The sequence below is a fragment of the Etheostoma spectabile genome, chromosome 10 (genome assembly GCF_008692095.1).
Source record: "Etheostoma spectabile isolate EspeVRDwgs_2016 chromosome 10, UIUC_Espe_1.0, whole genome shotgun sequence".
Taxonomy (NCBI): Eukaryota; Metazoa; Chordata; class Actinopteri; order Perciformes; family Percidae; genus Etheostoma; species Etheostoma spectabile.
The window spans coordinates 20,942,715-20,964,429 of NC_045742.1; the positions used below are offsets into that span (position 1 = coordinate 20,942,715).

General features: G+C 41.0%; 1 protein-coding gene across 5 annotated transcripts in view; it reads left to right on the top strand.

The window, feature by feature from the left end:
- The window catches only part of gria3b (glutamate receptor, ionotropic, AMPA 3b), an 82,072-nt gene that overhangs the window by 24,544 nt on the left and 35,813 nt on the right, over positions 1 to 21,715 (top strand). For all 5 annotated transcript variants that reach the window (XR_004333732.1, XR_004333731.1, XM_032527459.1 and 2 more), the window contains exons 3-4: positions 322 to 561; positions 18,334 to 18,521. Coding sequence is in view for 3 of the 5 variants with exons in the window: in XM_032527459.1 (XP_032383350.1) it covers positions 322 to 561; positions 18,334 to 18,521 (428 nt within the window). In the remaining 2 variants the exon portion in view is untranslated. The remainder of the gene's footprint in view (positions 1 to 321; positions 562 to 18,333; positions 18,522 to 21,715) is intronic.

The following is a 21,715-nucleotide window of genomic DNA, read 5'->3' on the forward strand; positions in this document are numbered from 1 at the left end:
TCAATTTTAAGAAAAGATGAAAATACAAATGGATTAATGGACCAAGATAATAAACTCATGTAAATACATCACCTTGGGCTGTGGGTAATTATTGCGGTCATATTTCAATAATGGCAATAGTTTTTTCATATTATATATGTGTATTATTATTCATGTTTTTTCCATGATAGTACTGTAAATGTTATTTGTGGTGGATCCAACAACCCAATCAATCTTTAACTGCCTGAAGTGACGAGGCGCACATTTGTGAATTTGCATAAACGTATTTTGCTGAATAATGTCTTAACACTTGTGTCCTCTTGTCCTCTGCTGTCCCTGCAGTTTGCTCCCAGTTCTCCCGCGGCGTGTACGCCATCTTTGGATTCTACGACAAGAAGTCCATGAACACCTTGACCTCGTTCTGCGGCGCCCTGCACACCTCCTTTGTCACACCCAGTTACCCCACCGATAATGAGGTGCAGTTTGTCATCCAGATGCGCCCCGCCCTCCGGGGTGCTGTCCTCAGCCTGCTCTCTCACTACAAGTGGCAGAAGTTTGTCTACCTCTACGACACTGACCGAGGTAGGTGACGGCGTGGGTCTTGAGTTAGGACTTAAAGCTTGAATTACAGTGTGGAACCACAGGAAATGCTACAGTGGCTCAGAATAGCAGCTGCACTCCGGGGGTTAGCGGAGCATAGATTTACCCTGTAATACTTCATAAAAGCTCTGTAAATGCTTTAACTGTTAACACTGCACTATTTTATACAGTAGTTTGGTGTTATGTTAATGTGGATTTATAGTCACCAGCAGCTCGTAACACTTGTAATAACATATTACACGTCACGAAAGGGTGTATCTTCTGAGTTATAACCCTTTGGATTAGTCTAACAGTTTGCTGGTTGGTGTCAGTTAATCTTCTGTTTAATCATGTTGTTGATATTCGCTCGTCTTTCATCTGAAATGAGGTATGTCACTGCTGCTACTGAAATGTTTTCTGCATAAATCCGAGTCTCTGCCTGCCTGTGGGGTCTGCTTATTGTGTTGCGTCAATGAGGTTTTTTTGTGTAGTTCCCAGATTGCATTGCCTCGTTGACAATAGTCGCTGGTTTAATGCAGCAGGGTGCCGTGTGTGTGACGACCTGTCAACATTGCGGAGTGTACATTTCTGGGTGTTCTAATGTCAAACGAGAAAATGAGCTCATTATCTCTCAGTAGAATAATGATCCCCTCCTCCTACAGAAACCTCAATTTGTTCAAACAGCACCTGAGCAGGAGCGATGGATGTGTTCAGGATTTGACAGACAAAGACACAATATGGCTTCCTCTTTGTGAGGGTGCCAAAAAGGGTGGCGATGTTTCTCCTGCACTGTACATAGCAATCTGGGGTTTATTGCTCATTATAGAAATGTCCAGATATGATTCAAGTAATCACTTTTCTCTGCAGCGTGCTATCTGCTCTCTGTATGTATTTTTTTCTGGCCCAGACTCCCGCCCCCACCTCTTTGTGTTTTGCTTTGAGGCAGAATATGAAGTGTGCTTTAGCACAGAGTTCTCTGTCTTTGGGTCTCCAGGCCTGTAGGGTCCAGAGCTGAGGGCCTTAATCCTCCACACAGCCTGCAGATAATATGTGGTTAATTAGGGTCACTCTGACTGGAACACTCATTGGATCTTCCCTACGGACGCTAGCAACCCACACGTCCTTCAGCACAACCAATACTGCCCAGCTACGGGTCCCCATCCCTCCGCTTCTATTCTTCTGTCTGGAAAGTGAGACTGTCTGGGGCAGAGTTGGATACATAGCGGAGGTGGGGAAAAGAGGCTGAAATACCAAAACAGAAGAGGTGTTAGAGAGAGAAAGAGTGATGACGAATAGACATTTACTTTAAAGAGAAGTGAGAGGGACATAGGGCAGAAGAGGGAGGAAGAGTGAGAAGGAGGAGGAAACAAAACACCTATTCAATCCTGCAATTAAGCCAACAGCAGGCGCCTGTGATTTACAGCCTGTTACCTGTTTACAGACAATTCCCTGCGTACTGTACAGTACATCCCCGTGCTGAGGGCCATGCCAAGCCACTTTTACCTCTCTCCCCACTGCCAGTGGTGTAAGACGATCCCTTATTAGTGGGAGGACATTGGCCCCAGGAGGGGATTAAAGTCGTTTATTGATGCACTTCATCCAGCACTTTGGGGGCTTTGACACTTGGCTCATCAAGCAGACAGATGTGTCAGAGAGCCTCTACCTCTGCTTATCAGGTAGTGCAGCTCCCCAGGCAATGTGGACACTGACTGCTGGCCAAACCAGGAGGAGTGACAAGGGAAAATAGTCTTCAAGGGTGTATGTTTTTTTTTGTTTTTTTACTGGCTCTGAGGCAAAAGGAAGATTGATGGACAACTTTCATTGTCTGTATTATTTTTATTCTTTATATGCTTTACTGTTTTTTGTCTGACACACCTATTGTTGTAGGACACCGACCCAGATAAGCTCAGATAAGCCCATCATTGAACCTACCCATCACATGCCAAATGTGTGCATTATAGTGTATGAATAGTTACACCACATGCATCCCTTTAAGCTAATTATTTCAACATTTTTATCCATTACTTAAAGCTAATACATTTAGAAAATAACTATTTTCCATTACCTTTAGCCAAAAATTATCAACTGTTTATCCCTTACTTTTGGCAAAATATTTCCACTGTTTATCCATTACTTTCAGCTAATTATTTTTAATTATTTATCTTCTTGCTTGCTAATTAGTTTTCGATGCCCTCTTAACATGTAAGGCGTTATTACTGACTCCTCATGTTGCTAGGTGCAGTAAGCTAATGGTAGCTGGTAAGTTACTGTTTACTGAGACACTGAAATGATCTGAAGATCAGCATCACACCAATTTATTATTATTTTTCAGATTTTGACTTTACAGAAATAAATGCATAGGCTATTTATCATCAACTCATATTTATTTATTTTTTAGATACCCCCTAATCTTTCCATGCACCCTCTTACGGCTACAAAAGTCTACCCTAGGGTACAAGTACCTGGTTGGGCATCACTGATCTCTTTAACTCTTTGTTCACTCTCAGTCAACAAATTGGCAGTCAATAAAAGGTCATTGTTTTTCAATTCATTATGTTATTGATCATCGGTGATCTTATTGTCTGAAAAAGATGCCTGACATATTGAGAAAAGTCGCTAAGTGATTTTCTGACATTAAATGTAAATAATCTTTACACAAGTGAAAAAATGCAAAAGCATATAACAAAACCAAATATAACAAAACCAAAAGCAGCTGGTTCTGACAGTGACTCAAAGCACCTGTTGCAATGTATTATTGTCTTGAGTGTTTTTTTTTGCCTTTTAATGTAATTAGTGTTTAATAAAAGCATTGATCATCCACAATACTGAAAGAAACTTTGCAATTATTCGCCCAACTCTCCTATTAGGGAGGGAAAGCAGTACATTAACTAGCTGAGTTCCACCAAGAGGTTTCATTCAGTCAATAGAAAAGATTAATTACAGTCACACTATTCATTTGGCTCTTATATTGGGCTGGCAAAAATGCTTTTAGGTTTTAGTGTAGTGCTTTCAGTCAGAGGGTGATGGTCCATATGCTTCAGCCTCAGAAGTATTGGAGGGAAATGAAGGTAGATTGTACCCTAATATGAGAAAGCTGTATGAAAGCAGACGTTATAATAAAGGAACTGCACTGGAAGCAAATGGAGCTTTTCCTTGGCAGAGATATACCAGTGTGTGTTTGTGTGTGTGTGTGTGTGTGTGTGTGTGTGTGTGTGTGTGTGTGTGTGTGCGTGTGCGTGTGTGTGCGTGTGTGTTAATACACGTGTGGGTAGAGAGAGATGAAAGATCCAAACAGATATCACCACTCGTTCTTTTGAATCACTCCCAAATCATCACATGTGGCTCACGGGAAAAACTGACAATCCCTGCAACCCTCCTGCAACCAAATCTTCTGTTTTCCCCCAGTCTTTAGCTCTCCAAGAGTGAATATTGCTTTTTCTGTCCATTCAGTTTGCATCAGCAGAACAATTTCCCCTTAAAAATCTCGAGCTGTATAGGGTGAGGGTAGATGGACCTTGCCCTTTCTGGTCTGCCGGTCAGGTATGGGCAGATAATTGCCAGGTCTGTGCAGCAGAGACAGATGATTACAGGCTTTATTGTCTCTCCCAGGCACGATCAACCCTGATTCAGCAATCTCACCTCTACTTGATTTATGAGTCACTCTCTCTCTCTCCCCCTCTCTTCCTCACACCCATCTATAGTGCGTCCTTATGCTTTTAGCTTTTTCATGTCCCTTCGGTGTCTATCTTAGATGTGACTGTGCAGAAATCACAACCTTTCCTTCCTTTAAATTCTGCGGCGTGGTCAAGAAAAGACGAATTATAAAACACAAACCACAAGTGTAGACTGTGCAGTTTACATTTAAATGGTGGCAGTGTGCTTATTTTGAAACAGTTAAGACACAGGTAGAAAAAAGACCCCATAGGCCTTGCAGACCGGTGACAACAGTTCTCTCACCGCCTAGCTAATTGCTGCCGCTCGGCACTGGGCACTACCCGGGTGGAGCTTCCGTGGGAGATCGGGGCTCATATGTAGCTCATATCGCTGATCACAAAGGGAGAGAGAGGGTGGAGGAAACAAGGAGCACTAGGGCTACAGTGCATAAGTAATTCAGAAATGCTAGTAAAGGACACAATCGTCCAAACACTTAACATGCCTAGTATGGCTCTAAATTTAAAGCTTGACAAGCCTGCTGCCTGCCATGATTGGTCCAACAGTGGATGGGGGAGGGGTTTAGCAAAAGGGTCAATTTAATGCGTGCCCTTCAATCATCAGGGCTGTTTCACTGCTGCTGCTCCATCAGCGTCTACATCACTCTGCTACCTCTCCCTGCTTTATTTTTATTCAGTATTTAGTCTGGAGAAAACCCAGTTTACCTTGAAATAAGCAGCAGGACAAAAAAAAACAAAAAAACAATGCGAATGAAGATGTAAATATGACCGATGGTGTCCTCTGATTGTGGGAAAACACTTATGTTTTCCACTGACATTTAGTGAATGCCGATTTGCAAAGAGCAATTCCAGTGATATTTTGTGGTAAGACCTAGAGCTGCCACATCTTTATATCCATGATGGCGTTGTGAGTCACAGGATTTTAGCCCGTCTCACAATACCCGTCGCCACACCAAGGCGTTGACATATGAATAACAATGCCGGGTCTCATGTCGTCCCTTTCCATCATTCTCCCTACAATCAATATTCTGGATGTGATGTATTTGGAGGAAAGTGATCCAACACATAAATGCTGCACTGAAAGCACAGAGCCATTTACTTTTATCATTTAACTGATGACAGAAATAGTGTTGGATGTCATAGTCTCATTACAGCAACGGGAAGTCAAATGTTCTTTGAACAAAAAACCTGCCAGGTGGAAGCTGTGTTCCAGCATTCTGTTCAAAATATCTCCGGGGCATTTCTTTCATTTACTGTGTCAATATTTCCAAAGACCTTAACTGCTGCAGAGTCAACTCAGCAAACTTATCTGGAAAAATAAGGTGCATGGTCAATATTGATCATTAGAAGTTGCTGCATTATTTGTAACCACAAAAGGGAACAACCTATTATAAAACATGCAAATATGTGCAAATTCTGACCTACTAGATGGTCTCCAAAGTGTATGCAGGCATTTATTCAGTATGTATTCGTGTCACTTTTTGGTCACATGAATTGTTAAAGGTCTTCAAAACGTTGATATTGAAATAAAATGTTGTATGTAATTATAGAGAAATGAAAAAAACATATCATGAGCATATCTTTACAGTGTTACTGATTGAACTACACCTCATATACTGCATATACAAAGTTACTTGCTACTTCATTATCACTCAGCTGTCTCCAGGACAACAGTCTGAACCTAAACCAAAATCAAACAAGCCGAACAAACAGTCTCTCAAATAATTTGTCTTCTATACACAAAATACAATTCACTACAATCCAATCCTCTGGTTTTAAAGTCAAATATATGGTTGCAGTGCAAAAAGATTTTTTGTTTGAAATGTGCTTCAAAGCAACTCAACGCCAATTCAAAATCACCAATCAAGTAATCAAGTACAAAAATCAAGACACAAATTTAAGTAATATCCCCAGCCCAAGCGCATACACATTGTAGAGTAAGAGAATGATCAATTTGGATTCAAGTTTAAATAAAAGACTACATAAATAGGTAGCCAGTTTTAATAGCGGCAGGCAGGTTTCCCTCCACGCTGCAACCTTTTACACTGAATGTTTTCATGCCTCCGCACCGGGCATCATGTTTTTGGGTCTCATTCTCTCCCAATCGGGTTCCTGTCCCATTCCCGTAAAAGGGAAATCTCAGGAACGTCTTGAGGGATTGCCTTTAAATTTGGCACAGACGTCCAGATTTTGTTCGTCAAAGGTCACGTGTGACCTCATGCGTTTTTGGGCCGTTACTCAAGAATACCTATGCTAATTGTGACAACATTTGACACAAGTGTCTATTAGGATAAAATGATGAAGTGATGACATTTTATATCCAAAAAGCCAAAGGTCAACTTCGCTGTGACATCATTATGTTCTGCAAAACTGCTTTTCTGGCCATTATTCAACGCCATAACTCAGGAACAGAAGGGGGGACCTTTGCTCTGACACTATATTGGTGACACTAATCTTAAAACTGGTAATTTTAGAGATCTTCTGTGCTGCCAGGTTGAAGATGTGTGTGAAACAACCACGTGTTTCGCAAAAATAAAATACACTTTTACATTTTGTAAAATTGCTTCAAAGTCTTTACTACAAATATTATATGAGTCTGAACAGACATTGACAGACATTTTTTCTCTCGATATTTATAGTATTCAATTTAGGATCATTTTTAAGTTCATACTGTGTATTGAGGGTCAGAAGGTCTTAACTGAATGTGACGAAAAGGACTGAGTGGAAGCAGTGTGACACTGACAGCACACAATGCTAACGTGCTGCTTGTGTCATGTGGCTTGTGTAGCATTAAGGTCGCATGTGGTAAGAATGTAGTCAATGTATTACACACTAGAATCTAGCTTTTCAGCATGCTCAGAGCATACAGTCCTAAACCACTCCCACTCAGAACTAAAAGATTTTAAGTGTTTAAAGGGCCAAATTTTCCTGATTAAAATTGTTATTTCAATCTCAATTCATTTGTTAAACCTTTTCAATAGCAGCGCTAATGACATGCATCGTGTCTAGACAGAGTTGTAATTTTCACCAAGTGTTTTCGATACACAGTGCAGTCCAGATTAAAGTCTTTGTTAAACAAGTACACAGACAGTATACAGAGTTTGTACATGTCCTTGAAGTTTTAATCAAATGTCTTAAATTATGTGGAAGTGGATGAGAATTCTGCCTGTGTGATGGCTGCTAATGTCAGCGGATGGGTAATTATTATGGTACAATTATTTGCAAGCATGCTAAAACATAAAAAAAAGAACTATCTGATTGATTATGTTCGAGTTGCATCAATCAAGACCACTTGGCTTTGAATTAAACCCTCATAACTCACCACAGACCATGTGGATCAGCTGTTAGACAGCGAGACAAGATAACACCAGCCTGGCACAATTGGCAGAGTGAAGTGCCAAGAGGGCCAAGAGGCTTGTGGATGGGAGGATTGGGTGGCCGCACATTGTTAGCCTCATCTCTTCTGACTCCTGCCAAGCTACTGTAGATAGCAAGATAGAAGGACAGATATGAGGGGGGGGGGACTAAGGGGCAATCAGTCAGATACACTGTAACTAAAGCAAACCTTGCTCCCTATTCTTCAGCAATCCTTCTAATTGGCTATCCACAGACAGTTGCCTTTGTTCCCTAAAAGAGTCAAATAATGAATGACTCCCGCTGCGCTCCTGGATGCCTTTGATGGCAAACCAAATCAAGTCTGTCCTTTAATTTGATTGTAGTCGTTTGGCATTGCTCTTACCGTTGTAAACAACATAACAAATCAAGCAATGTCATACACTACCAAAAGGAAAGTCCAAGCTTCAGTGATTAAACATGTGAAGACAGGCATGAAATGGCTATCCCTTTCTTTTTCTACAGTACATAACCAGTTAAGAAGGTGTGGTTTTAATGTGCATTCTCATTATTGTGCAGATGTCTGGCAAAACAAAGTCAGATTTTCCTGTGTTATCCAACAAACCGTCAGCTGCTTTCCACCCTTTTCAATTTGTAATACAAGTTATTTTTATGCCATTCGGACACATTTCACACAAATAATGTTTAGTGAAGTGCAATATTGTCACCCACAACTGTTGATTTATAGTCTCTGCTCACAATGTGAGATAATGAGTGTGAATGCCAGCTCCACACTGCAACCATGTCTATATCATAGACTGCAGCTTGTTTCCTTGGCTTTGTGGTCTCATCACAGCCACTATAATGGCACATCAGCTGCACCCAGCTGAGACTTTACACATGCACACACACATGCATACACACACACACACACACACACACACACACACACACACACACACACACACACACCACACACACACACACACACACACACACACACACACACACACACACACACAGACACACATATGCCTCTTGTGCTTTAGTGGCCCTCTCCTTCACGCCGGCTTCATAACAACTAAATTATGCATGCATAAGGAGAATAAATCAGCTTGGACACGCTGACAAGAAAGGGCACATCAGAGAAGGCATAAAATGCACAAGAAAAATAATATTAAAGAAACATGGACGAAGCTATGCATCATGTCATTTTCTCGCCGTTTTTCTTTTGCACACATAAACCGGTATCACTGCCAAAGTGACATCCAAATATACAGATAGTCCATCCTGCGCTAGCAACCTCTGTAATTCAGTAGCCCCTTGAAAAAGCTACAAGTCAATCACCTGTGCCTTTAAAAGAAGTGACACCAAAGCCCTCGTCTGTCACAATAAGCACACAATAAACCTCTATGCTCTCTCAGTGTCCTCTTTTAACTGAACCTGGAATAAAGCCATTTTACCACCTACCCACTGCTAGCTTCAGCAGCCATGAAATTACTGCTGGGAGCTTCTTCTTCTTTTTTTCATTATAACAAAATGTCCTGGCCTTTGCTTCATGCTCCCATAGTGGAGGTTGATTGCTTTGATGTTACACTGTGTCACAGGGCGAATTTGTTTGTAGAAACAACACATGAAATATATAATGTATGTCATTTTAAAGAGTAAGCACAAGGGTAAAATAACATTTGGATTTGTTTTCATTAAAGTTAAGCCTTTCTCTTTTTTTGTCATTTTCCTTTCAGTTTCAGCTGATCAGCCATAGCTGCCCAGAGAGTTTTGCGCACCACTTGATCAATCCATTCAGACACACACATACAGACACTATTGGATGTGTGTGTTAGCTGTCCATTCGTGTATATTTGCTGATATGTCACAGTATGCGGTGTGAGTGAGAGAGAGACCAGGGTACCAAGACTGACAGGCAGAGATGGAGAAGCTCTGAAATGTCTGTGGGTGGATTTTTACAGTGGAAAAAGCGCAACTCTCCTCCCTCCTGCGTGTATGCACTTCTAAAGATACAGACAGCATGCTGCTTCTGTTTGATTTGACATGCACTGTCTTTTTGATTAGGACTACATTTGGCAGTGAAACATTTTTTGGTTATATGCCTACTATAAACACCACATCAAAGCCTTGGCTACACAGTTTTGGACTACTTTGTCATTCGTGCCATGGCGATTGATACGTTTCTACCACGGAGGTAAAGCTTCCTTTTCCCGTGGGCAGTGAGAAGTGGAGGAGCTTATACTGTAGCTGAGGCTCTACCGTTCCTTTCCTCCTCTGAATTACATAAATTGAATGGACCTGCTTTTAAGTCTATCTTCCTCTTTGCATTTCCAGCAGTTAAACACGTTCCTCAAAGGCACCTTAATTACCATGTCTTTACAGCTGCTTAGAGATTCTCATCTCATTCTTCATCAAATCACTGATTGCCTGTTTGTTGCTTCTGTATGGTTTGCTGAAGAAGTCAAGAGCACGGGTCATATAATCCCAGCAAAACCATTTTTCACAATGTTCTATCAATTGTGGGCCTGTGCCAGATGACTAATGAGAGGAAATATAAAGCCGTACTTTCTCTCCCAGCCCTAGATTTTGATCTCCACTGCACAAACACTGCAGGGATTCTCAGAGCCCTGTGAGCATACTTCGCCCAGAGGCAAACACTCACCCGGCCCTAAGTACTCTAAGTATTTACTTTGGCGTCCTCAAAAGACAATGAAGAGAAAGCAACTCTGGGAATATTTATAAATTAAAACATACATGGAGATGTAATTAATGAGCGAGAGAGTGAGAGTTTGACAGCTGGAGCATTTTTTTTGTGTGCTCACGGCACATGGAGGGGGGGGGGCAAATCTTGCTTGGATTTACAGTATTAAAACATGTTTCATCCAGTTTAATCCAAGATTCTTGCGAATTTTCCCAGTGGGAAGATGAATTTTCACCAAAAGTTACAGCTGAAATATGACATCAGGTCGGTAATGGACTGGTCCATTACCGACCTGATGTCATATTTCACATTACACACAATGTACACGATAAAACACATTCAAAGGTTTATTCTTATCCAAGTTTGCAGACTAACTAGTTCCTAATTTATGGAGTTAGATTCCTGCCAAAAGGTTGTACACAAAAAAATGTGTTGCACACAAATAAAAGTTGTTTGTACATAAAAAAATGTGTGGCACACAAATAAAAGTTGTTTTGCAAACTGTCTTCAAACGTTACACACACACATAAAACTTGTTTTACAAACCGTCCCCAAACGTTGCACTCAAAATATAATTTATCAATTGTCCCCGAGTACAAAACGGTGTCTGCTCGCTCAAAACAGCCTCTCCTCGAGTACGAAACAATTCCACACCCCTCTGTGGCAAATTTGAAAAATGAATATCTGACTATGTCATAACTATGCAGATAGAGCATTTACAATTTCAGTTAAAGGCACCGCTATGTCACGGCAAGGGACCGTGTTACTTTTCAAATCAAATATTGTTGTAGGCTTCAAGTGCCTACAACAATAGACAGTTATTTTTTTGTTAAAAAACAACAACATAAAACCCGAATTATGATCTGTTAACAATGCCTTTATCTGGGTATCCACGCTGGTTCTATCTATTTAAAATACCACAGTAAAGGGAGAAGCTAACCAGAGGGGCTAAAGCAAAAGTTGTTTTAGCAGTGTTCAATTTCAGGCTAGCTTTCATGTTATTTGATTTGAAAAGTAACACGGTCCCTTGCCGTGACATAGCGGTGCCTTTAACTGAAACTGTAAATGCTCTATCTGCATAGTTATGACATAGTCAGATATTCATTTTTCACCGTGAAAGTTAGGAAACTCCCCTGTGGGGTGCTCATGGTGTTAGCTGTGAAATGCTGTCTGTCTTCCTCAGCCAAACCGGGCGTTTCAGTTGTTTTGAGTGCGCCCCCTGCTGTCACGAAGTCAGAACTACTCTTAATGTATCACGTGACTTTTGGCAGAAATTTGCCGCAGAGGGGTGTGGAATTGTTTCGTACTCGAGGAGAGGCTGTTTTGAGCCAGCAGAGACCGTTTTGTACTCGGGGACAATTGATAAATGATATTTTGAGTGCAACGTTTGGGGACGGTTTGTAAAACAAGTTTTATGTGTGTGTAACGTTTGAAGACAGTTTGCAAAACAACTTTTATTTGTGTGCCACACATTTTTTTGTGTACAACCTTTTGGCAGGAATCTAACTCCATACTAATTTTCCCCAAACCTTCATACACATGTGCACCACAACTGCATCACAGCAGCACTATCATTACTGGTATTAAAAAAAAAACATGTAACACTATTTCTGGGACAAAAATAAATAATAATATACACATGACTTTACATAGTAAACTGACAATATACTACTCATACTATTTATTTAAATGTACATGGACATTTAACAAGTTATTTACTGGCTCTTACACCAGTCATCTTATAGTTTACTATGTAATACAAGCGCAAAGATATCAGAAATGTAATCTTTAAAAAAAACATTGCCTCTTTCTGCAGTGGTATCTGTCATATTAATATTTGCACAACTTGTTATTGTGGAATCTTGCCACGTAGAAAGTGTAGATTTGCCAATATTTTGAGATACTTGTCTTTGTCTATATTTTGCCTCCACTCTAGTACAGTGGAGTGGAATTCAATTTCTTCAGTAAAGTTTCTGAGACGGATATAAAACATAACTTGGCTCAGTACCACTAGGTGATTTATATACAGTGCATGTATTAAAAATGCTGTATATTAATATGTTTTTTAGTACTTTGGTGAACTGGCACTTTAAATAAATATTGTACTGTAGCAACATATGGCAGCAAGTAAATGGCTGCGGTATCTGGAAAGTTCACTTTCTGTCTTTCTCTACCGGTGTTCGGTCCTAAACAAGCCAAATCCCACAATTATGAGTGGAAGCCATTATCTTGGGTGTTTCAATTCAGTTGCTTCTGATTCCCTCTGAGACCCTGGACGATGCTCAGCAGGGCGTTTCGCCCAGCCAAAGACCCTCATTTACCAGAGGATTGGCAAGTTGGAGGGGAGAGCAGCAACATTTACTGTTTTACTGTTTTCATGTGCAGAAATGAGTTCAGATCTGGGTTTTTTTTTGTGCCCTTCATTCCTCATTTTTGCCGGTGGAGTCAGTTGCTGGTGGTTCCCTTTACATATTTCATGCTGTAGTGTAGTTTGTGGCGACTTATTTACTTACATTTCATTATTTGATTAGATTAGTAGATTAGATTTTGGCTTGATGGATTAGTGTAATACCAACGATGACACAGTGTGATGATGCAGTGTTATGTAAGCAAGTGTTATAGTTGTGGCTCATGCCAAGCAGGATGTTTAGCTGGATGCTTGGAGGAATTTGCAATACGGTTTCTCTGATTTGCCTAGTTAGGCCGGATCAGCTGTGAGATATGAGAGGGGGTTGTGAGTGAGTGAGAGAGAGAGCGAGCGATGAGGTCTGTGACACTCTGCACCGTACCCTAATGAGAGGCAGCAAACCAAAGGAGCTGGGCAATGAGATTAGATGCAACTCAATTCAATTACAGCTGAGCCGCCACGGGTGACGCTTCAAAACTCATCCTGTTAAGATCCGGTTCACAGTCGCAGGAGAGGACTGCAGCTCGCACTCAGCCGCTGTATGCTACACTGCCACAACATCTAATTCGCAACAGCTCTGATTTATAAGCACACGGGACGTCATTAGGCTCCGTCGAGATTTGCTAGCAGACTCTGCAATATTCTGATATAGATTTAAAGAGGAATGCAGAAATAATTGAGTTTTTACCCATCACAGCCGTTTGTACACTGCTCCACAAACTACACAGTTGTTTCAAGTGTGTGTTTGAGATTAAAGAGAAACGCACTATGACCCCGTTTTAGCTTGAACACTCCACATATTCAACAAGGAACTCAGACCCGGACACAAATCCCCCCCATTGGCATGCCCTCGCTATTACCCCACAGCCACTTGCACTCCCACTCTCTACACTTGCTTTCTGTTAATATTAACTCTGCCTCCTATTCACTTCAATGAAGCGTGTAAAGACTGAGGCTGGAATTATGCTTCTGCAAAGATACATGTAATCATCTCTTCGGACAGAAAGCAGAAAAAGGGGTTTTAGGCAACCATAGGTTACATCACAGACATGTTATACTCATAGTCTGCACAAGTATGAAAAAAACTCTCACACTACCTTTAAATTCAAATTAACTCCAGGTGACCTCCATGCACGTTTGCCTACAGTACATGCAGCCTGTCTCGGTGGTGGTGCAATCTTCAGTCTGACAGGCTCAAATTTGGAGTCTGAGTTCACCTTTGTTCAACTTACATTCCATCAATGTTGGCCAAAAAAACCCTGATGTACGGTGTTTGGAAATGGAGAAAGTCCTTGTTTTCTTGTGCAATATATATAACACCAGACTATAAACTGCTGTATTGCTCTCATGCATCGTTTGCAGTCTGTGAGGATGGAGAATGTTGACTTGTACTTTAGGAGTGTGGAGTACAAAGCAACGTCATCAATTTCTCACAAAATTGTTTTGGCCTACAGGGCAGCATTACTTTGTTTTCTTTGGAAAAAGGCAAAAAAATCAATCGATGGGATTATTAAGTAACTGTACTTTTAAGTTACTTACTCAAACAAGTAGTTTTTAGTTTCTCTATAATCAATATGCACCTCACTGCAGTCACCTGTGGCAGTACAATACATATGTCACAATGAGTCAGAGTATTCAGTAACTACTCGGTTCTGCTAGATACAAATGCACACATTGTGCTTTGCTAAACTGTCAGTATGTGTCGGTGTTTACAGTACATTATGTGACTGGCGTCAGCGAGCATTACAGCATGTTAAAACTCTCCCTGTCTCGATGGCATGATTAGCTCTGAGGAGCATGATCAGCAAAAGCCGCTGCATGCGGCTGCGACTTCTTTACAGCAGGGGATTTACAGCTGGTGATAAGGAAATATTGTTGTTGTCTTCCATAATTTATGGAGTTGACGGTATTACATTTTTAGATGCCACACAGCTGTGGGGCTCCTAAAGGCGAAGGGTTGAAAGGGATTTATAGATGTTCTCCATGTTAGAAATAAATATTACCAGCACATACATTTATGAGGATTCTCCAATGCTTTTTAGGAGGTTGATTCCATTGAAAGGCTGAAGCTGAAATGGACTCTGGTCTGAGAAAGGTGACTGGCATTTATGCAGAGAAGTATAGAATAACCAAATGATGCTTTATTTGTACTTGCTGGTGGAGATGAAAACAAAGCTGCCAATCTCGTTGCTGCTGCCAGATTGAGTTTCGCTCAAAGGATTTTGTTCATTTTCGATTTTTGAAGTGTACATCAGTAAACGTAAAGTTTTCCGCTGACTGTGGAAAAACAGGAGCAAAAGTTATCCATTTCTGGACAGACTATTTACCACCACGAGATTCCATCTCTTAATTTCCATACAAATGTAAAACTAGGCAGGCATGGAATCTTTACTGAATCTAAAATGAATCCAATTGTTCCCACACAGTTCAGGGCTTGCTGGAGGCAGGAGGAGATGAGGGGCGCACAAATCAGAAATTTCAAAATAAAAGCCCTCTGTGGTTCTAATCTGATTGACAGAACATTGTTTCCTTCGTTCACATAAGAGCATAATTCATGTTTTTCTTCAACCTCAGACCTTGGAAATGAAAATTGGAAATTCACAGATTGTATTTAGACACAAGAGATACTCAACTGTATAAACCCTAAATCCCTCAAGCATTCCCCTGTGAACATTCGTATTTTCTTTTGCCATCTAAAATCTTCTGAGACATTATTGTGTATTTCAAGCAGCACAGGAATCAACGATTGCACTGATACTTGCAGCCCTCAAACAAATGTCCACCCTATTACATGGCGTACATATTTTGAGTTGGGGGTGCTGACAAATTTTCGAGAGTGGCAAAGTCAACCGCCACACACCACAGTGCATCCATCACAACACTCCACAAGCGGAAAAACAAAACAAGAATGAAATCCTAAATCCACAACAGGGAAAATCTAGGCACATGTAACGCAGGATATAGGCACAAAGCTATGAAAATGATACAGAACAGGCCTACTACAAGCTGAGCCACAAAATACAAGGGTATAAAACACATCACTGACTTAGAGTAAATCAAATCAAAAGTTAGCTGCCTTGTCGTCTGTTGCTAGCAGGGTCGCTGTGGGAGTGACAGGCGGAGAGGTGCTGCCACTTCTTTCAGTTACAGTTGCTGGGTTTTCTGACTCAGGTCTACTAGGCTGGTTAGCCTTCGATTGATTTAAGAAAAAAATCCAAAATGCGCTTCCGTGCCATGTTACAGGCTAGTTTACTTCTGTACTGGAAAGTTTCCACAACTATCTTCACTAATGAATGATCTTTAGAAGTGCGCAGTGCACCTCGCTCTTGACAAAATAGGCAGATTCATTCTGATCACCCTTTTTGTTTATCTCTTACCAACCAAATATTAAAATAAAATTACATTTAATTGTAATGAAAGGGAGTAAGTTAATATCAAAAATCAATTTATTAAAGTAAATGTATGCAATTGTTAAATATGGTTGTAGTTTGTATACCTTTTGCGAAGAGGGTGCTGCAGCACCTTACACACCCTTAGATCCCACGGCCATGCCTTATTATTATTTAACCCATGTGCATGGCATGTCTTGCGCCCAACGTGATTACCGTGTGTTTCATTAGCATTTGTACCTTTACCAGCCGTATTCTCGACAGTTTCCAAACCAACAGAGAGCGTTTTGACCCAGTTAATCTGCATGACATCTCCTAATGTGAGAGGCTTTTATTGCCGGGAAGACCGCCATGCTATCCAGCTGGCTTGTGGTTGGTGAGGTTGTGAGCACATGCCGGAGGAAAATGAATAATGCATCCATGTTATTCAAACCTTCATTCTGTAACTTTTGCTTTAGGTAGGGTAGATGCTAGTAGGTAAGCTACATGAGAGACTGCCGTTGCTGTGCTCATGTTAAAATGATGATACTTCAGAAAGGCTTCAGATGGTCTCTTCACTCTTGGATCCCTTTTTTTTTCCTGAGGAAAGTGTGACTTTTGTCCAGTTAAAAAAACAAAATAGTACATTTGACGATGTACATGTACAAGTGTTGCTACTTTTAACCACCTCCAAGACCCTGAATCCACAAAGGGACTATGAGTGTGCCTCTACATGCCCTTAACATATTATCTGAACACGGTGTTGTGCTACAGGTTACATTCATGGACTATATGCTGAACCCCTTGGAGATGTGATCTGATAACCGGGTTACAAGATAACCTTGAGGTCTGGTAGGCTGATGTTTGCAGGCAGTATGCCAATCCTCCAATATACAGAAGGTGACACACTGTGCGTCGGGCTCCGCTGCTGGCTGTGTCGCTTCGCCAAAAGATCACTTGGTGGAGATGTGACTGTGTGCTGCAGAGGCGGCGTCACCCCGGGAGTGCAGAGCCATGTGGCGCAGCAGTCTCAGAGCATTTACCAGTCAAGAAAAAGAAGGCTGCTTGACCATTCAGATGGAATGGAAAAGAAGGGAAATGCAAAAGCAGTGAAATGAACAGAGTCACAAAGTGGTTTTCTTGTTATAGCTGTTGTTGTGTCTTTGGTCTCTATGCTGGCTTTGTTGGCTGTCTGCAGCCGGTTGATAGAGATAAGGTTGTACAGAGAAATGGCTCCCAGTAAGAAAATATATGACAACATTTACTGAGCACGCTGCTTTTCAGACTGGTGTGTCCGACAATTTGCACATTACCGAGTCACATTTGATATTACATATATAAATATTATAAATATATAAAGAAATAAATCATCATATAAGGTCTGTATATGTCTGAATGTGTGCCAGAATTTGCTGTTGCTGCAAGTTTTCTTTTCTCCCTTTTCAGTTCACCATAGGGACAATGAAAAATGAATAGAGAGAAGGGAGAGAAGCTTATGTTACGTACAGTTTGCAATTGCATAGACCATGGCTCAATGAAATGCCAGAGGTGTGCTCGGTTTTTATTAATAAGCTTCATGTTAATTCTCGGCCGTTGTACAGTGGAATAGAGTTGAGCCTTTTTTTGTTCCATCTTGTGCTATGTGCAATCTGTCCCCCCAGAAATGGGACTACACTATTCTTTTTGTGGTATGGGATTTGACCACAGTGTTCCTGAGCACTCTGTTAAATGAAAATATTTCACGTGTGAATTAATCATTAGAAGGGCTCATTCTGTTAGCATAATGATCTCTCTTTCTACTCCTGGCCTGGATGAATCTTCTTCATCGTCTTTATTTTTAAATGAGCTGGCACGATCTTCCAAGGAGACACGGGCTGCGACGTGTTTCACCACGCTGTCAAAGTCAACATGTGGCTGAGCTAAGTGCCGTGATTTAATTGATGCCAAGTGCAATAACGTCACCCGCTGATCTTTTAATAATATAGAGAGATACGATTCCTGTCCTTTCACTTCATTATGATATTGCCTTCTCAATATGCAAATGTAAATTCACAATGACTTCAACACAGGAAAAAAGTCTAGACTCTAGACAATATTTTAGGGGGCTTGCAGACTTTGGAATGCTACTTTAGATTGTAATGAGATGGCCCTATAACCTTTGGTTTGGAGCGAAAACCTCTCTGGAATAAATTAGCAGTCTCTTAGTTCTTGCATAACTGTTGCTGCTGTGTGCCAGTCTCTTTTGTGTCTAATCCTCAGGGTCTCTCTCTCTCTCTCACTCTCTAGGTTTCTCTATACTGCAGGCCATCATGGAGGCAGCAGTAGCCAACAACTGGCAGGTGACCGCCCGCTCTGTTAGCAGCACAACCGATGCAGCAGAGTTCAAGCGCATCATTGAGGAGATGGACAGGAGGCAGGAGAAGCGCTTTGTGATTGACTGCGAGGTGGACAGGATCAACACCATATTAGAACAGGTGAGCCTCGTACTCACTAGGCATGTGCTACCTCCTGTAGATCATATAACCAAATACCTACGCTGTCCATCTAGCCCTTTTCCTGCTTTTGTCACATAATCACCAAGCAAGTCTAATGTACAAGGTGACAAATATTAAAGGGCCACTCCACCAATATTACATGTCATTTTAGTAGTCATGGTGATGGAGTAGGACTGGGAGACTACAAATTAATAATGAGAAGCAAAAGAAGTACATGGAGCATGAAAGGCATGGTTGATTACAATGCAAGGAGAATCTAACAAAAGACGGTATTGAGTTGCATTATGGGAAATTTAGGCTCCACAATTTCTGAGCTTGATTTATACTTTCATTTTAAAGCTGATCTAATCATTATTTTTTTCTATAAACAGGGGATCAAATGACTATGAGTATAGTGACAAACCCACAGAGAATTATCACCCAACTATCACCAAGTTTCCCTCAGCTCTGAGGATTTAATTGTTTTGGTTCACTCTCACTGCTCTCATTAGCTTAGTTTTTGGCCACAGAAGGCAGCTGTTAAAAACCCAGATGCCCAGCACCAATTGGAACGCTGACAAAAAATTATTTACTACCTGGTAAACATAGTGGAGCTTTTAGCAACTTAAGAGCTACATTATCCCCTCAGGAGTTGCTGGAGACTAAACAGAGCTAAAAAGAAGGGTAAATAGTGGACTCATGTGGCACCATGGCTACGCAATGCCACTGTTTGCAGATCAACTTTCTAAGCTGATACTATGTCAATGTTTTCCCCACTAAAGGCCAAAAAAAAATCAGTCTATGCATGTTTAAATTGTTGTCATGTGAGTGAGTGGAAGTGCAGTACTAAACTGCTGGAGTGGCCCTTTAATTTGTGAAATCATTGAGTCAATAATTCAGTGTCTTAGAATGTAATATGATCTCCTCCTTTGTGAGTTTTTACAAGTAGCTGATATCTAATTTGGTTGAGTTTGTGTAGCCTCATTAAGGCTTAACAGTGTGTTAAAATGAATGTGAGGCCCAGCAGTAATTCCACCTGTTTAAGGACCTGTGTTTGGTGTTGTTTGGTTGCTAAGTATGAGGCCGGTATGTTGAAGCTGCCCGAGGTTGAGAGGTCCGAACGTGAGCAGCCATTTGAAGAGACCACTGGATGATGCATCCCTTTTAATCCTCTTCTAACAACCCCAAACCTCCTTTCCTCTATCACGTCCATTGCCCGGGGAGGAAATGAAAGGTCCACCAGTCGTTGTAGTAGGGGAAACACAATTACCATGAATGGATGAGTGGCTATTATGCCATGCATCTACTCTGTTCGGCTGGCCCGCTCCACCCTGCTCTCCTCTGCCTGCTGCTGCCTGCTTATAAGGCAATCAGCTCCAGAATTGGATTCTGCTGGTTAACATTCATTTAGATGTTGGCTTCTCTCTGCCTCACAATATCCCCTCAACGAATGTTAGTTTCACTTGTTTTTTTATGAATCTAATTTGATCCCAGAGTCATAGTTTAAAGCAGAATGGCTTTTAGTATTAATTTGCTGTGTCTAATTTAATTGTTGTGCTGCAAATTTCCTCACTTTATTTAGGGACTATACCGAAATCTATTTCCTTTTTGTGTTTAGAATATGCATCAGCTTTTAAGAAAAGCTTTAATATTCATTACAAATCACATGAGAGGCACATTAATGGTGCCTCTTTAATCCCCCCCTTTGCAAACAATAATAAGGATACAGGGCAATAATCTCCTGTTTCTGTCTTTTTTCCCATTAATGAATTATTTCTTTTTCTTCTAGAGGGAGCTGTTTCCCTTCCTCCAGCTCCAACTATCACCATCATACATGTTTCTGTCTAAACTTTGTTTTAGTGCAAGGGAAAGGGCAAAATAAAGCGGATACAACAGCTAACCTTCAAAGCAGCAGTGGGCTCAATTTTACCCCTTTTCAGTGACAACCTCAGCGTGGGATTTTAGTTTTTAAATTATTGGAGCTAATTGAAATAATCTGGCAAGCGCTGCCAATATGGATGAGTCACAGGCATTCAGGGAAGCTGCTGGACTTCACTCTCCAGCCGCCCCCTATTGGGCCATACCATTATAGATTGAAACACGGATGGACTGTCTCCCATGAGGGCAATCACACCAAAAAATGGCACCCACTGTCAGCTATGTGGAAACCCGCTGCTTCTACCTGCTGCTGCAGTTCTGTTAACTGATAATTGATGGATAGAGTTTCATCTCTGGGAAAGGAGAGTTTGTGCCAAGGCCGGTGTCTGTGTGTCGCAATGTCGACCTGTCGCTTCAATCCGCCAAGGTCACACTGCTGTTGAGAGAGGATTATGAGGCAGGACAGATTCAGCCAGCTGATTGCTGGGGGAAATGGGAATCAGATCAGTGACTTAGTTTTATGATTTCATTCGGAGTAATCCCACACAGAATGTCTTTATACCAGGCAATAAAGTTCATGGGGTGTAGAGCTATGTTGAATAGGCAAGAGTTGAGCTTCCACAATTTGGTAAAATTGCACACAAAGAAAACCCTCCATGCTGCTCCTCATTAGGTCCACCTTTGATCTAGGCTGCTAATGCTTTGGTCCTGCTGGGCCTTTGTTGCTCTACTACAGTAGTTCCCTGCACCGTTAGAGTTTTTCTTAAATAATTCAAGGAACATTCAGTGGTAGTATATTTACTCAAGTACAATGTGCTTTTTAGTCACCAACAGTTATTGACTGTGCAAAGGCAGGGCTCCAAATAAAAAAAAAAATCCTCAGTGTCCCACAACTGTTCTGAATTCTACTTTCAACTGTTCAGGACTTAACACCCAATGTTCCAAATTGAAGTCCTTGTTTCGATATGAGTTAAAGCTCCATCGTATCAAGCAAATTTTAATTAGGCTAATTTTGGTAATTTAGGCGTGCTTTGAAGTGGGTGGGGCTCAGCTGTCACATCCGTCTGTGCAGCATCTGACGATTTGGCTGTTGTTTGCTAATTTTGCCCAATCTGTCAAATAAATGTGACCAAACCACACCCACACAGTCCTGATGAACTATTAATAAATAGTTACTTCAACTTTGATTTGATTGTTTGTTATTTATTCATGAATTTAATGATGTAGATGACAACTTTTAATTGAAAAGAAAAATCCCTAACTAAGTTCGCAGGTGCTTTAACGAGCTAAAAGCAGTAAATATTTAGCAATTTTGT